Source organism: Bombina bombina, chromosome 2 (genome assembly GCF_027579735.1).
Source record: "Bombina bombina isolate aBomBom1 chromosome 2, aBomBom1.pri, whole genome shotgun sequence".
Taxonomy (NCBI): domain Eukaryota; kingdom Metazoa; phylum Chordata; class Amphibia; order Anura; family Bombinatoridae; genus Bombina; species Bombina bombina.
In genome coordinates this window covers 357,297,255-357,315,426 of record NC_069500.1, presented here as the reverse complement: position 1 = coordinate 357,315,426, position 18,172 = coordinate 357,297,255, and the positions used below count along the sequence as shown (strand labels likewise).

General features: G+C 40.1%; 1 protein-coding gene across 1 annotated transcript in view; it reads right to left on the bottom strand.

Moving 5' to 3' along the window:
* Nucleotides 1-18,172, bottom strand: part of BCL7A (BAF chromatin remodeling complex subunit BCL7A) — an 89,027-nt gene that overhangs the window by 14,033 nt on the left and 56,822 nt on the right. Inside the window, exons 3-4 of the mRNA XM_053701753.1 lie at nucleotides 3,450-3,512; nucleotides 2,293-2,389 (exon numbers count right to left, since the gene is read on the bottom strand). Of these exons, the coding sequence (XP_053557728.1) occupies nucleotides 2,293-2,389; nucleotides 3,450-3,512 (160 nt within the window). The remainder of the gene's footprint in view (nucleotides 1-2,292; nucleotides 2,390-3,449; nucleotides 3,513-18,172) is intronic.

Here is an 18,172-nt window from a genome sequence, read left to right as displayed (position 1 = left end):
GCTAATTCACGAAGAGGATCCATTAAAAGCGTAACGAAACGAGGTCCAGAGACCCTAGGAGTCTAAACCACCCCCCAAAGGGTAGCAAGAAGACCAAGGCTCAAAAACCGCCATAGCGGAGAAGGCCCCGCCCCCTGAAAGGAGAACTAAAGCGACGCAGCGAAGTCACCGACCAAGTCCCGGGAATAGAGTGGCATGCCCAATCTCTCCCGGTATGCGGGCCCAAAAGTCCAGATGTAGCTGTATAGTGTAGTTTGTGAAAACAAACAAAACAATAAAACAACACACCTGAGGTCCCGCCGGACCCACCAGGTACAACAGGCGTCAATGACAACACAACAAAGTGCACACAAACACCCGGACCCAACAGTCAGCGAACAACTTCCAAGGAAGTAACAAAAAGCAAGTCCATCCCAGAATTTCCCAAAGGAATCCTCAAATAAAAAAAAAATATCCTAACCAGATGAAAGAAAATAAGGCAGCCTGAAGGCATACGCCAAAAAAACTCTGGGAAAAGGACACGAGGGACCGACAGGAGAATATCAACATCCCCAATAGTCTAGCTCGAAGCACCATTCGAGGACACATTCCCCGACTGATAGAGGAGAGGGTCCCCCAGTAAGTCGAAAAGACGACTGAGTAGAACGAACATCCACGCGATCCGATAACGAAAGGTGCAACATGGAGGAATATTTACCCCCGGAGGGAACTGAATAGACCCACCCGATGTCTGGACACCCAGGCAAGAACACAACCATGCAGAAACCTCCGGATCCTGCAGGCGAACCAGTGCCATCAATATATTGAAGCGGTAATGACCCGCCATCTCCAGTGGAAACAAGCCACCCTGTGCGGAGGGAGAATTAATATTAGGGCTACCCGCAAATGTAGAAGAAGGGTGCTGTTGGGAATCCGCTGCTTAAGGGACAGAGCTCCCAGAGGCTGATGGCTCAATAGGCCCCTGGTTCCCTGAGCCTGGAGGAACCAGGCGCTCTAAGAAGGCACAGGAGACAGGACTGATAAACTTGCGTCAGTGGGGCCGAAGTATCTTCCTCACAAGAGGAAGAATCGGAATCAGAAACAACAGTCTCAGCTTCAGAATCCTCCATGGTTAAAACCAAAGAGAAAATTAGGACAATAAAAAAAAAAAAAAAACAGAACAGCACCGACACCCACAATGGCTGGGGCACTCACCACCTCCTCTGACCAGATCCAAACGAAGCAGAAAGTCTGTCGCCACACGGTCAGTAATGCGGAAGTGTGAAAACTCAGCATAACAACGCCCGGTCAGAAGGTGAACCGTATAGTCCAAAAAAGCGGCAACTAGGCCCACTAAATCCTTCAAGCAATTCTCCTGTCTCAGCCCCAGAGCCAATACCCACTACACAAAGCAGGGAGATAACATAAGAAACATGATTAAGGAACCCCCCCCCCACCCTGCACCCTGTTCACAAATCCCTCCTAAGGAAGGAATTATCCCATGATTCCCAGATCCGTACAGAGGAGTCTCACTGAGTCCCATACCTATCTGTCACAACATTCATATTGATAAAATAAAACGATCTTACAGGAATCTACACCGTAGAACAGGAAAACGGCCCTTCAAGTGTGACGGATAGTAGTGTCGCCTCAGTCATGGACTTGTGAGAAGACAGCAGGTAGCGAAGCGAAGGATCGGCAACGCCAAGTGCTAGAGGAGCTGTTAATACGAATCGGGATGGTGTCGCAGAGAGAACTCCCACTGCATCTCCCAACTAACATTCGCCCAGGCCCTCACTGAGAGACTAACAGGACTACTTAAAACTCCTGCCCCATTGCAAAGAGTACTACCCTCCATGAGAGACACACTTTACGTAAAAATTAACAAAAGTATTTTCTTTAAAAAAATAAAACTGACCGTTTTCTGCCAACCTCCTGGGACGAAAGACAAAGAATGACAGGGGGATATGGGAAGTGGGAGGAGTATTTAAGCCTTTGGCTGGTGTGTTTTTGCCTCCGCCTGGTGGCCAGATTCTTATCTCCCACAAGTAATGAATGCGGCTGTGGAGTCTTTCCCATTAGGAAAAAAATAAGGCATTTGTTTTAAAAAAAATATTTTGAGAAACACTTCCCCCCCCCCCCCCATGAGGTTATCCCACTACTGCATAACATTTAAAAAAAAATTACAGTTAGATGGGGTAATCCATATGTATTGCAGGGAAGCTAGCATAGCAAATAAGATCATTTTCCGAGTTCAGTAGTAACATAAACCTCATACTGCATTACTGGAGAAGTAGATTTGTGTTAGTTTACCCTGCATATCCATCATTCCTGGAGAAGAGCTATTTTCAGGGGTAGTGAGTTCAGAGCCACATTTTTCATCCTTAGACTTTTTCTTATTCTTGGTTTTCTACAAATAAAAACGAAAAATCAGTGAATTTAGTCCCTGCTGCATCTCCACAGAACAGAAGCAACATGAAATATCAATAATATGGGACAGTTTACATGAAACCCAAAGCAAAAGAGTCAGGTAAAAGAAGCAAAGGGAAGTGGAATTGATATGTGCAACCGATTTGTGCTTTACAGGTACAGATCTCCAATTACTAAAAAAAGAAAGGTTTAAATATCAAACTTAGAAGTCACAAACAGGCCAGCTTAATAATCAAATTAGTAATTTATGAAGGCAGTTAAATACTGTAATCCTGGGCTTGTTTGTGACTCCCGAGGACTGTGAATCAAAGAGCTTCATGACCATAGATTATGCTTTATTTGTTACTCTTAGGTATAAGCTACACTCTGGTCCATTAAATAAAAAATGTTCTCTGTGATAAGTCTCTCTTTGGCATTGCTTTGCAGTTTTATTAAAAACATTAAAGGGGACTCAGGAAAACTGCTGACAAGAGTTAATTGTTACAGGAACTCTCGCACCCCAGCAGGACGTAGATTGTGTTCTCTTGTTACGTATCTTTTCTAAAGCCAAAACTGCAGTATTAAATTTCAGTATATGTGGTAATATCAACAAAAAAAGCTGCTATTTTAAATGACAAAATAAAGGTAAATTGTTCTTATGTAAACAATTGAATACATTAAGCAGGTAAACTTGACCATTGGGAATACATTAAAAGGGGATAACATTTTACAGTACAATGCCCTTTTAAGTTTTATGTTTTTTTTTATACAGATGATTAAAAGTGTAGTCTCCTCTTATTCAGAAGTCAGGTAACAGACAATGTAAAACATAAATTATGGTCTTAGTGTGAGAAGAGATTCAAAAGAACAATGGTGAAATAGGTTTTGCTATATGACAGTAATTAAGAATTGCTCCATCCCTGTTCCATGAAGCATATTAACCATTTCCTGCAGATCAAACTCATGTTAGAGGAAGCTTTCAATGCATGCTTGTTAGTACATAAAAGCACACTCCTAATAGATTCAAGAAAAAAAAGGTGGTAGAAAAGGCAGAATCTGACTTTTCCACAGGGTTTTGTCCGCCTCAGGAGTCCAGAGTTCTCATCTGTCACTTTCAAATCAATCTGAAGGAAAAGAAATGTAGAAATGTAAATGATCCAATTCAGATTTTGAGGAAAAAGGTCTATGTAAAATTTAGAAAGAATATTTGAAAATTAACTGTCTAATGCAGTCATCAATTTGTGAACTTTGCTTTTTATTAAAAAAATATAAATAAATTTAAAGGCAGCCCTTGCTGATGGTAATCTGGAACAGGACTGGGAATGAGGTCTCATTTTCAGGTTTGCAAAAACATAATATTGAACATTAAAAGAAAAAAAACATTTTAATCAAATTAGCAATACAGATTACAAACAGTAGTATATAAGACAGTGTTCAATTATTTAAAAACATAAAAATGATACTGCATTTATAGATTAAAACAAATTTGTATTCTGTGGATAATCGACATTGTTATACAATTTAATATATCCTAGAGTTTTCCTACATTTTTGATGCAGCATAAACCAGGTAACTTTTGTACCTTAAAGGGACATGAAACCCAAATGTTTTTCTCTCATGATTCAGATAGAAAATACAATTTTAAACAACTTTCTAATTTACTTCTATTATCTAAGTTGTTTTATTCTCTTGGTATCATTTGTTGAAGAAGCAGCAATGCACTAATGGTTTCTAACTGAATTCATGGGTGAGTCATGGGTATATATATATATATATATATATATATATATATATATATATATATAGATATATATATATAGATATATATATATAGATATATATATATAGATATATATATATAGATATATATATATAGATATATATATATAGATATATATATATAGATATATATATATAGATATATATATATAGATATATATATATATAGATATATATATATATATATATATATATATATATATAGTAGGGTGAGGGTTTTTGGTAGTTGCGCCACAACAAGAGTATAGTAGTTAAATACCCTTAGAGGATGTCCAGTGCCTGCTGCTATTAGTGTTGTCTGATTCCTCCTGAGTCAGACTAGAATTTTGAGATTGGTGATAGAGAGTATTTTTTCTAATAGCGCTTGCAGAAGATGTTCCTCATAGGTAAGAAATTGGAGAGAGGAAAACAAAAATGGGAAATTTTTCCCAGATGAATATGGGTAATGAAAGGTAATTAAAGACAATAATAAATGCTCACCTGTTAGATCACAGGGACCAGCAATCAACGACGAATGGAAATGGATGGTGTGTATAAACACCAAAATTCAAGGATAGGACACAAAAAACAAATAAATATGTGCCCCAAAGGGATATCAATATGTATATATGAACCGGAGACTGCTTGTGGGAACCTCTAGTTCTTACCACACTGTATTTGTGAACAGAGGGTAAAGAGGAAAGAAGTTCCTATTTATTATAAGCTGATACACAAAAACCATAACATTTTGAAAAATATTAATGCGTGAATATTAAAAACAATGGTAATTTATTAATAGACTATTAAAAACGAAATACTTATTAAAAAACAGAATTTATGTTTACCTGATAAATTTCTTTCTCCAACGGTGTGTCCGGTCCACGGCGTCATCCTTACTTGTGGGATATTCTCTTCCCCAACAGGAAATGGCAAAGAGCCCAGCAAAGCTGGTCACATGATCCCTCCTAGGCTCCGCCTACCCCAGTCATTCGACCGACGTTAAGGAGGAATAATAGCATAGGAGAAACCATATGGTACCGTGGTGACTGTAGTTAAAGAAAATAAATTATCAGACCTGATTAAAAAAACCAGGGCGGGCCGTGGACCGGACACACCGTTGGAGAAAGAAATTTATCAGGTAAACATAAATTCTGTTTTCTCCAACATAGGTGTGTCCGGTCCACGGCGTCATCCTTACTTGTGGGAACCAATACCAAAGCTTTAGGACACGGATGAAGGGAGGGAGCAAATCAGGTCACCTAAATGGAAGGCACCACGGCTTGCAAAACCTTTCTCCCAAAAATAGCCTCAGAAGAAGCAAAAGTATCAAACTTGTAAAATTTGGTAAAAGTGTGCAGTGAAGACCAAGTCGCTGCCCTACATATCTGATCAACAGAAGCCTCGTTCTTGAAGGCCCATGTGGAAGCCACAGCCCTAGTGGAATGAGCTGTGATTCTTTCGGGAGGCTGCCGTCCGGCAGTCTCGTAAGCCAATCTGATGATGCTTTTAATCCAAAAAGAGAGAGAGGTAGAAGTTGCTTTTTGACCTCTCCTTTTACCTGAATAAACAACAAACAAGGAAGATGTTTGTCTAAAATCCTTTGTAGCATCCAAATAGAATTTTAGAGCGCGAACAACATCCAAATTGTGCAACAAGCGTTCCTTCTTTGAAACTGGTTTCGGACACAGAGAAGGTACGATAATCTCCTGGTTAATGTTTTTGTTAGAAACAACTTTTGGAAGAAAACCAGGTTTAGTACGTAAAACCACCTTATCTGCATGGAACACCAGATAAGGAGGAGAACACTGCAGAGCAGATAATTCTGAAACTCTTCTAGCAGAAGAAATTGCAACTAAAAACAAAACTTTCCAAGATAATAACTTAATATCAACGGAATGTAAGGGTTCAAACGGAACCCCCTGAAGAACTGAAAGAACTAAATTGAGACTCCAAGGAGGAGTCAAAGGTTTGTAAACAGGCTTGATTCTAACCAGAGCCTGAACAAAGGCTTGAACATCTGGCACAGCTGCCAGTTTTTTGTGAAGTAACACCGACAAGGCAGAAATCTGTCCCTTCAGGGAACTTGCCGATAATCCTTTTTCCAATCCTTCTTGAAGGAAGGATAGAATCCTAGGAATCTTAACCTTGTCCCAAGGGAATCCTTTAGATTCACACCAACAGATATATTTTTTCCAAATTTTGTGGTAAATCTTTCTAGTTACAGGCCTTCTGGCCTGAACAAGAGTATCGATAACAGAATCTGAGAAACCTCGCTTCGATAAAATCAAGCGTTCAATCTCCAAGCAGTCAGCTGGAGTGAAACCAGATTCGGATGTTCGAACGGACCCTGAACAAGAAGGTCTCGTCTCAAAGGTAGCTTCCAAGGTGGAGCCGATGACATATTCACCAGATCTGCATACCAAGTCCTGCGTGGCCACGCAGGAGCTATCAAGATCACCGACGCCCTCTCCTGATTGATCCTGGCTACCAGCCTGGGGATGAGAGGAAACGGCGGGAACACATAAGCTAGTTTGAAGGTCCAAGGTGCTACTAGTGCATCCACTAGAGCCGCCTTGGGATCCCTGGATCTGGACCCGTAGCAAGGAACTTTGAAGTTCTGACGAGAGGCCATCAGATCCATGTCTGGAATGCCCCATAGTTGAGTGACTTGGGCAAAGATTTCCGGATGGAGTTCCCACTCCCCCGGATGCAATGTCTGACGACTCAGAAAATCCGCTTCCCAATTTTCCACTCCCGGGATGTGGATAGCAGACAGGTGGCAGGAGTGAGACTCCGCCCATAGAATAATCTTGGTCACTTCTTCCATCGCTAGGGAACTCCTTGTTCCCCCCTGATGGTTGATGTACGCAACAGTCGTCATGTTGTCTGATTGAAACCGAATGAACTTGGTCCTCGCTAGCTGAGGCCAAGCCTTGAGAGCATTGAATATCGCTCTCAGTTCCAGAATATTTATCGGTAGAAGAGATTCTTCCCGAGACCAAAGACCCTGAGCTTTCAGGGATCCCCAGACCGCGCCCCAGCCCATCAGGCTGGCGTCGGTCGTGACAATGACCCACTCTGGTCTGCGGAATGTCATCCCTCGTGACAGGTTGTCCAGGGACAGCCACCAACGGAGTGAGTCTCTGGTCCTCTGATTTACTTGTATCTTTGGAGACAAGTCTGTATAGTCCCCATTCCACTGACTGAGCATGCACAGTTGTAATGGTTTTAGATGAATGCGCGCAAAAGGAACTATGTCCATTGCCGCTACCATCAACCCGATCACTTCCATGCACTGAGCTACGGAAGGAAGAGGAACGGAATGAAGTATCCGACAAGAGTCCAGAAGCTTTGTCTTTCTGGCCTCTGTTAGAAAAATCCTCATTTCTGAGGAGTCTATAATTGTTCCCAAGAAGGGAACCCTTGTTGACGGGGATAGAGAACTCTTTTCCACGTTCACTTTCCAGCCGTGAGATCTGAGAAAGGCCAGGACGATGTCCGTGTGAGCCTTTGCTCGAGGGAGGGACGACGCTTGAATCAAAATGTCGTCCAGGTAAGGTACTACTGCAATGCCCCTTGGTCTTAGTACCGCTAGAAGGGACCCTAGTACCTTTGTGAAAATCCTTGGAGCAGTGGCTAATCCGAAAGGAAGCGCCACAAACTGGTAATGTTTGTCCAGGAATGCAAACCTTAGGAACCGATGATGTTCCTTGTGGATAGGAATATGTAGATACGCATCCTTTAAATCCACCGTGGTCATGAATTGACCTTCCTGGATGGAAGGAAGGATAGTTCGAATGGTTTCCATCTTGAACGATGGGACCTTGAGAAATTTGTTTAAGATCTTGAGATCTAAGATTGGTCTGAACGTTCCCTCTTTTTTGGGAACTATGAACAGATTGGAGTAGAACCCCATCCCTTGTTCTCTTAATGGAACAGGATGAATCACTCCCATTTTTAACAGGTCTTCTACACAATGTAAGAACGCCTGTCTTTTTATGTGGTCTGAAGACAACTGAGACCTGTGGAACCTCCCCCTTGGGGGAAGTCCCTTGAATTCCAGAAGATAACCCTGGGAGACTATTTCTAGCGCCCAAGGATCCAGAACATCTCTTGCCCAAGCCTGAGCGAAGAGAGAGAGTCTGCCCCCCACCAGATCCGGTCCCGGATCGGGGGCCAATATTTCATGCTGTCTTGGTAGCAGTGACAGGTTTCTTGGCCTGCTTTCCCTTGTTCCAGCCTTGCATTGGTCTCCAAGCTGGCTTGGCTTGAGAAGTATTACCCTCTTGCTTAGAGGACGTAGCACTTTGGGCTGGTCCGTTTTTACGAAAGGGACGAAAATTAGGTCTATTTTTTGCCTTGAAAGGCCTATCCTGAGGAAGGGCGTGGCCCTTACCCCCAGTGATATCAGAGATAATCTCTTTCAAGTCAGGGCCAAACAGCGTTTTCCCCTTGAAAGGAATGTTTAGTAACTTGTTCTTGGAAGACGCATCAGCCGACCAAGATTTCAACCAAAGCGCTCTGCGCGCCACAATAGCAAACCCAGAATTCTTAGCCGCTAACCTAGCCACTTGCAAAGTGGCGTCTAGAGTGAAAGAATTAGCCAATTTGAGAGCATTGATTCTGTCCATAATCTCCTCATAAGGAGGAGAATCACTATCGAGCACCTTAATCAGTTCATCAAACCAGAAATATGCAGCTGTAGTGACAGGGACAATGCATGAAATGGGTTGTAGAAGGTAACCCTGCTGAACAAACATCTTTTTAAGCAAACCTTCTAATTTTTTATCCATAGGATCTTTGAAAGCACAACTATCCTCTATGGGTATAGTGGTGCGTTTGTTTAAAGTAGAAACCGCTCCCTCGACCTTGGGGACTGACTGCCATAAGTCCTTTCTGGGGTCGACCATAGGAAACAATTTTTTAAATATGGGGGGAGGGACGAAAGGAATACCGGGCCTTTCCCATTCTTTATTAACAATGTCCGCCACCCGCTTGGGTATAGGAAAAGCTTCTGGGAGCCCCGGCACCTCTAGGAACTTGTCCATTTTACATAGTTTCTCTGGAATGACCAACTTTTCACAATCATCCAGAGTGGATAATACCTCCTTAAGCAAAATGCGGAGATGTTCCAACTTAAATTTAAATGTAATCACATCAGATTCAGCCTGATGAGAAATGTTCCCTGAATCAGTAATTTCTCCCTCAGACAAAACCTCCCTGGCCCCCTCAAACTGGATTAGGGGCCCTTCAGAGATATTAATATCAGCGTCGTCATGCTCTTCAGTAACTAAAACAGAGCAGCCACGCTTACGCTGACAAGGGTTCATTTTGGCTAAAATGTTTTTGACAGAATTATCCATTACAGCCGTTAATTGTTGCATAGTAAGGAGTATTGGCGCGCTAGATGTACTAGGGGCCTCCTGAGTGGGCAAGACTCGTGTAGACGAAGGAGGGAATGATGCAGTACCATGCTTACTCCCCTCACTTGAGGAATCATCTTGGGCATCATTGTCATTATCACATAAATCACATTTATTTAAATGAATAGGAATTCTGGCTTCCCCACATTCAGAACACAGTCTATCTGGTAGTTCAGACATGTTAAACAGGCATAAACTTGATAAGAAAGTACAAAAAACGTTTTAAAATAAAACCGTTACTGTCACTTTAAATTTTAAACTGAACACACTTTGTTACTGCAATTGCGAAAAAACATGAAGGAATTGTTCAAAAATCACAAAATTTTCACCACAGTGTCTTAAAGCCTTAAAAATATTGCACACCAAATTTGGAAGCTTTAACCCTTAAAATAACGGAACCGGAGCCGTTATAAGCTTTAACCCCTTTACAGTCCCTGGTATCTGCTTTGCTGAGACCCAACCAAGCCCAAAGGGGAATACGATACCAAATGGCGCCTTCAGAAAGTCTTTTCTAAGTATCAGAGCTCCTCTCACATGCGACTGCATGCCATGCCTCTCAAAAACAAGTGCGCCACACCGGCGCGAAAATGAGACTCTGCTTATGCTTTGGGAAAGCCCCTAAGAAATAAGGTGTCTAATACAGTGCCTGCCGATATTATTATATCAAAATACCCATATAAAATGATTCCTCAAGGCTAAATATGTGCTAATAATGAATCGATTTAGCCCAGAAAAGTCTACAGTCTAAATAAGCCCTTGTAAAGCCCTTATTTACGATCGTAATAAATATGGCTTACCGGATCCCATAGGGAAAATGACAGCTTCCAGCATTACATCGTCTTGTTAGAATGTGTCATACCTCAAGCAGCAAGAGACTGCACACTGTTCCCCCAACTGAAGTTAATTGCTCTCAACAGTCCTGTGTGGAACAGCCATGGATTTTAGTTACGGTTGCTAAAATCATTTTCCTCATACAAACAGAAATCTTCATCTCTTTTCTGTTTCTGAGTAAATAGTACATACCAGCACTATTTTAAAATAACAAACTCTTGATTGAATAATAAAAAACTACAGTTAAACACTAAAAAACTCTAAGCCATCTCCGTGGAGATGTTGCCTGTACAACGGCAAAGAGAATGACTGGGGTAGGCGGAGCCTAGGAGGGAACATGTGACCAGCTTTGCTGGGCTCTTTGCCATTTCCTGTTGGGGAAGAGAATATCCCACAAGTAAGGATGACGCCGTGGACCGGACACACCTATGTTGGAGAAAATATATATATATATGTGACAGGTTTAAAAAATGTGACAGGTTTAAAAAATGTGACAGGTTTAAAAAATGGGGAAGAGTATGAAAACAGGATAAAAAAGGGGGTTAAATACATAAACCGTTAAAAGGAAACAATGTGGTAAAATAGCCACGGTGCGAGTAAGGTGCCGTCAAATGGCAGAAATAACTTACTATGAAAATAACAAAAATGCTGCTGCTGATGGAGTAAGCCCTATGTGGGGTTCCAAAAATATCTGAAAAGCGATCGATTAGGAGAGAAATAGAGACCACCAACGCTGCCCGGTGCTAGCCTCTGATGAAGTGAGCTGATACGCTCACGAAACGCGTAAGGCACGTGACGCACGTTCGTGACGTCACTTCAGGAATTCCGAATTCCGAATTACCAACAGAGACCGAGCTGCACCGGGCAGCGTTGGTGGTCTCTATTTCTCTCCTAATCGATCGCTTTTCAGATATTTTTGGAACCCCACATAGGGCTTACTCCATCAGCAGCAGCATTTTTGTTATTTTCATAGTAAGTTATTTCTGCCATTTGACGGCACCTTACTCGCACCGTGGCTATTTTACCACATTGTTTCCTTTTAACGGTTTATGTATTTAACCCCCTTTTTTATCCTGTTTTCATACTCTTCCCCATTTTTTAAACCTGTCACATTTTTTAAACCTGTCACATATATATATATATATTTTTTAATAAGTATTTCGTTTTTAATAGTCTATTAATAAATTACCATTGTTTTTAATATTCACGCATTAATATTTTTCAAAATGTTATGGTTTTTGTGTATCAGCTTATAATAAATAGGAACTTCTTTCCTCTTTACCCTCTGTTCACAAATACAGTGTGGTAAGAACTAGAGGTTCCCACAAGCAGTCTCCGGTTCATATATACATATTGATATCCCTTTGGGGCACATATTTATTTGTTTTTTGTGTCCTATCCTTGAATTTTGGTGTTTATACACACCATCCATTTCCATTCGTCGTTGATTGCTGGTCCCTGTGATCTAACAGGTGAGCATTTATTATTGTCTTTAATTACCTTTCATTACCCATATTCATCTGGGAAAAATTTCCCATTTTTGTTTTCCTCTCTCCAATTTCTTACCTATGAGGAACATCTTCTGCAAGCGCTATTAGAAAAAATACTCTCTATCACCAATCTCATATATATATATATATATATATATATATATATATATATATATATATATATATATATATATATATATAGAGAGAGAGAGAGAGAGAGAGAGAGAGAGAGAGAGAGAGAGAGAGAGAGAGAGAGATATTTATATATATTCAGCCACCAATCAAGTTAGAATCTAGGTTCTCTGCTGCTAATGAACTTGCCTAGATAAACATTTCAGCAAAGGATAACAAGAGAAGGAAGCAAATTAAATAATAGAAGTAAATTGGAAAGTTGTTTAAAATTGTATTCTCTACCTGAATCATGAAAGAAAAATTTGGGGTTTCATGTCCCTTTAATATAGGTGTACAATGTGTCAAATGCAGTCATATCACACTGCATGACAAACTCAGATAAAACAAGCTGAGCTTAACCACACTGCACAAACTAAAACAGCACCTATCTTATGTAGATTATTATTATTTTAGGATATAGAAGATATAGAATAAGACAAAAGTGCCAGAGTGCCTTAAAAAACAAACAACAACAAAAAAACTCGGAAGCAGTAAGTTGCAGAACTAGCAATCTCAGCTCCTCCTCTGTGTTTTATGTACACCTGGCAAAAACGGAAGACGTGCGCTCTTCCTCCTGGCTCACTTCTGAGAATCCTCCTGGTATAGTGGCTCTTGCAGAGAGCGACAGACAAGAAGAGGTGCATGCGCCAGTAAACATGCCCATGCGCTTTGCAGTGGTGTTCAGAGAAATTCACTGGCTGGGTGGCAGCCACTTGTTTTGAGCTCTTAGCAAAAAAGCTGCATCCTCACAGGCTGCTCTGTCACTTTACTCTTTTCTAACACTACTTAAAGGGACATGAAACCCAGATGTTTCTCTCATTCAGATTGAGCATGCAATTTTAAACAACTTTTCAATTTACTTCTATTATCCAAGTTGCTTAAAGGGACATTAAACACTTTGAGATGCTAATATAAAATGATAAATTGTATATAATAAAACAACTCTGCAATATACTTTTTTTTTTTTTTTTTTAAATATATTTTTATTGGATGAAAGAAATTATGACAATACATCGTGATACATTTCAGAGCAAAGTGAGTACATGTAGGCATGTCAAATTATGCTGTACAAAAGCTTAACATCCTGTATTGTATTTTCGAGGGTTATCAAACAACTTATACAACTTACTAAGAAATATAAAACCAAAAGTCGATCACCACATCTATGCGAACACTGAAGATTCTCATGTCTATCCCGATATAAGATTATAATGAATTATACAATGTCTATAAGATTTCTAACCGAGCTCTCTTCTCCCATTTGCTATAAAGTTGCTCCTAATTTATATATTTGTAGTTAATGTGCGTGCATTCGTGTTTCCCAATAGAACTTTACATTGTTAAACATTTCCATATCTTTTCTTATAAAGTAGCCATATTCCTCTAATTGGATTGTATGATTCATTGACGCCTCCCAGGCCTCATATGTGGGGATTTCTTGTGATTTCCATTTAGTAGCTATTAGGGATTTAGCTGAATTTAGAGCTAATTGTATTAATTTCCTACGTATCTTGCATTTGCATTTTGGGAGTAAGTTTAGTAATGCTGTTGTGGGTTGCATTTGATACTCATCGTTTTGATTACTAACAGATTTAATATATTCCCCTATCTTAAGCCAGAAAGGTTGCAACTTGGAACAGGACCACCAGATATGTAACATGGAACCCCTACCTCCACACCCCCTCCAGCACATATCAGAGGCTGTCGGGTATATTGTCTTGATTCTCGCCGGGGTTAGGTACCACCTTGTCAGGATTTTAAAATTTAATTCTAAGGCTCTAGCAGATGTCGAGGATTTTCTGGTATTCTGTATAATATATTTCCATTCCTGTTCATTTAGTTCTTTCCCCAACTCCCTTTGCCATCTACCCACATAGTTAGGAACTTTGGTTAATTCACCAAGTGACAATGCCTTTTTGGCCCACATCAAAGTGTGACACAGGGGTTGATTACTGAGACATTGTTGTTCGAACAAAGTGGGCTGTCTAGTAAGTTTTTCCTTATCTGGGGAGGTGGTCAGGAAGTGCTGAAGTTGCAAATATTTCAGCCACCTCGAGAAGGCTCCCCCCATTATGTCCCCAAGATCTGTTCTCGGCTTAAGTTTACCGCTAGTTAAAAATTTATGTATGGGCGTTGTGTATCCTATTTCCCAGTCGAGCTGCTTACTAAGTTTTTGTTCTAAGCCTCCATGTAGTTCTGCATTAGGTGAAACTGGAGACATTGGGGACCTAAGGGACGATATACTATTTTTGCCCGCTATAGTGCTATCCCAAATGTCGAATACATGTTGATACAATGGATAAGTTTTAATCCAAGTTGGGCGACTCTTTCTTTCTATCCAGCACAGCACCCCGGAGAAGGGGCCCTCAGAATATGGGAATCCATTGTCACCCAGGCCTTATTGTCTGCATTTCGGTGCCAATCTAATATTTTTTGTAGGCATTTTGCTTTATAATATAATTCGACATTTGGGAGTCCTAGACCTCCACTACTTGTAGGTCTATACATTGTGGACTTATTGATTCTTGGTTTAATTTTACCCCATATATATGTATTGAACAGTTTTTGGAGTTTATTGCGGAATGGAATAGTTAGTGCAATTGGTACAGTTTGGAGCATATATAGAACTTTGGGCAATGCGGTCATCTTTACTGCCTGCATACGGCCCCACCACGAGATCGATTTATCGCTCCATCTATTTAGGTCTTTAGCTAAATCATTGTATAAGTTTTGGTAGTTTTTCTCAAATAGGGTGCTGGGCCTAGGCGACAAGTGGATCCCCAAATATTTGATGGCTTTTTTCTGGGGAATGAAAGGGCATTTCTTTAATAATTCAGAATATTCTTTACTTGGCATGGTGATATTTAAAATTTCCGATTTTTGATCGTTCAATAGGAAATTGGAGAAAACCCCAAATTCCTTAAACTCCCTCAGCACTTCTGGGATCGACTCAGACGGATTAGATAATGTGAGTAGCACATCATCAGCATAAAGCGACAGTTTATAGTTATTTTGTCCTATTTTTATTCCTAAGATTTTCTTGTTTTGTCTAATTTTGTGGGCCAGAACTTCCATACTCAACACAAACAAAAGGGGGGACAAAGGACATCCCTGTCGGGTTCCATTCTGGATGAAAAACTTATCAGATAATATATTATTTGCTTTCACTTTAGCTGAGGGATTGTGATATAAACTAAAGATTCTTTTTATAATTGTATCCCCAAATCCCATTTTCCGTAATATTGCTTGTAAAAATCTCCAGTCTAGGCGATCAAACGCTTTTTCAGCGTCAGCGGAGACAACCACCATTTCTAGTTTATTAAATTTAGCGTAGTCAATTAGTTGTAGTGTTCTAATGGTGTTGTCTCTCGCTTCCCTCCCCGGGACAAAACCTGCTTGGTCCAAGTGTACAATTTGGGGTAAGATTTTATTGATACGCCCAGCCAGAATCTTTGCGTAAAGTTTGAGGTCTGTGTTGAGTAGAGATATGGGTCTGTAGCTGCTTGGTTGATTAGCTGGCTTATTTGGTTTAGGGAGTACGGAAATATAGGCTTCTAAACACTCTGCTGGGAAACTCCCCAATTCATCAATGTATTGGAATGCTTTTAATAGATGTGGGGCTATAAGTGTTTTGTACATTTTATAATAACTATTCGAAAAGCCATCTGGGCCAGGGCTTTTATTATTGGGTAGCGACTCAATAGCATCTAAGACCTCTTTCAGTGTGATTGGGGAATCCAGGGCATCCGCCTCTTGTGCTGAAATTTTAGGTGTATCAACCGAATGTAGGTATTGATTAAGGGCTTCTGAGTTTCCCAATGCATCTTGATTCGCTATATTATATAATTTAGCATAATAGTTACCAAATACATTTGCTATATTTTTCGGCTCCGTCTCGGTCTGTCCCTTATCATTTTCAATTTTGAAAATATGGGCCTGATATATCTTTTTTGCTAGGGATTTAGCCAACCACGTACCAGCTTTATTGCTGTTGTGAAAATACATTTTTTTAAGATAGAATGCTTTTTTGTTGGCATCTTTTTGTAGTAATGTTCGCAAGGCGACTCTTGCCTCGCACACTAACCTTGTGAGAACATCGTTTGTGGGGTTGAGTTTATGTCGCTGTTCTGCTATCTTTAAATTAGAGAGTAGTGTTTGAAACTCTGTGTCATATTGTTTGCGGAGGGTTGCTCTTTGTTTGATTAGCTCTCCCCTAATAGTTGCTTTGTGTGCTAGCCAATTATTCATATTATTTGTGTCTCCTGAAGTGTTGTGTCGAAAAAATTCTTTTATATGTTCGCTTATCTGATTTTTAATAGGTGGATTATGTAATAGAGTAGAGTCCATCCGCCACAAAGGTTGGCGTTTGGGCATTGATGGCCATTTAAGTTCTAGGGTAATAGAAGCATGATCGGACCATGATATCGGCAGAATCTCTGTGTCAGAGGCTAGAGCTATATTATTATGGTCTAACAGCCAGTAGTCTATTCTAGAATAAGAATGACCCGGGTGTGAGTAAAAGGAATAACTACGGGTTCTGGGGTGGTGTAGCCTCCAAACATCCATCAGTAAAAGGGTATCTAGTTTTTGGAGGAGCCCCATTCTATTTTTCTGAGTTATTTGGCTTTCCCCTGTGGAGCAATCTATAAGTGGATTCAAAGTAATGTTTAAATCCCCGCCCACTAATACCACCCCTTTTCGAACTTCTCCCAATTTGGTTAAAGCCTTATTTAAGAAAGCCCGCTGTCCTGTATTGGGCGCATATATATTCATCATGGTTAACTGAGTGTTATATATTGTACCCACTAGTATTAAGTACCTGCCTTCTTCATCTGAGAATTTATCTAAAATTTGGAAAGGTACATCTTTGCTTATTAGAATGCCGACCCCATTCTTTTTACTGACGTTAGAGTTGAAGAAATTTTGAGTGTAATATTTGGAGTATAGCGTTGGTTCTCTCTGTTTGGGGAAGTGAGTTTCTTGTAGAAACACTATCGATCCCTGGGATTTTTGAAACCACGTCAGGGCGATTGATCTCTTGGTGGGGGAGTTCAAACCTTTACAGTTTTGTGATATTAATTTTATCTCTTGAGACATTGATTAAGACCTAGTATATATATGCGTTCAATCGGGTGGACAATACAGTAATACCTCATATATAGTGGTGATCGACAATACATAAAAACCAAACATAACTTGAAAACAATATATAACAATTTCAACATTGAAACTATAAACCTCATTGTCAGTATCATTTTTTCTCTTGAGATATAGAGACAAGAGGAAAAAGTAAAAAAGAAAAGAAAAAGAAAAGAGCAGGGGAATCCAAAGACCATATTAGGTCTAGACACAGTTGGGGAACAAAGTGAAAAAAAAATTACGCTCACTGTTTGCAAAATTTTTCTATTGTAATTTTTTTGTTTTTTTTTTTTGTTTATTAATACTTTCAATACCTATATTGAATAGTTATTCAGTAGGCTCTAGAGACTATGGTGATTGATTATGAATGCAAAATCTGTCAGTGACATCAACAATAAAGAATTTTTTCCCTTTTTTTTTTTAAAAAAAAGAAAAGAACAAACTATAACTGCGTTTGAGTCCACATCTAAGTCTTTAGTGTGTAAAGGTGATACCTGTTCCTGGAGGGCTCTGAACAAAACAGCATAAAAAACATCAACAGAGTTACCTGAGCAGATGAGAATCAGCCTCTTCAAGGCAGAGGTGAACCAGAGGGATATTTTCAAACCCCCGGTTTCTCCAAAAGATCTATGCTTTATTTACAATGCAATGAGTCAACCATCCTCAGAGTCCTGTGCTGTAGATGGACCCCCTGTGGCAGGAGCCCTTGGACGTTTTCGCTGTACAGTTTGCCAGCGTAGTCTTTGTTGTAGTGGGTTGGGTTCCACTGGGGCCCTTGTTTCATGCAGAGATGGTAAGGAGGGTTGAGGTATTCCAAGTTGAGTGCAAAAGGTTTCCAAGTCGTCGACTGATTTGTAGATATGTATGCGGTTGTTTTTCAACACTTTAACACTAAAGGGAAACCCCCATCTGTAAGGGATTCCGTTGTCTTGGAGATGCTGCGTCAAAAATCTTGTTTCTTTTCTATTCTGT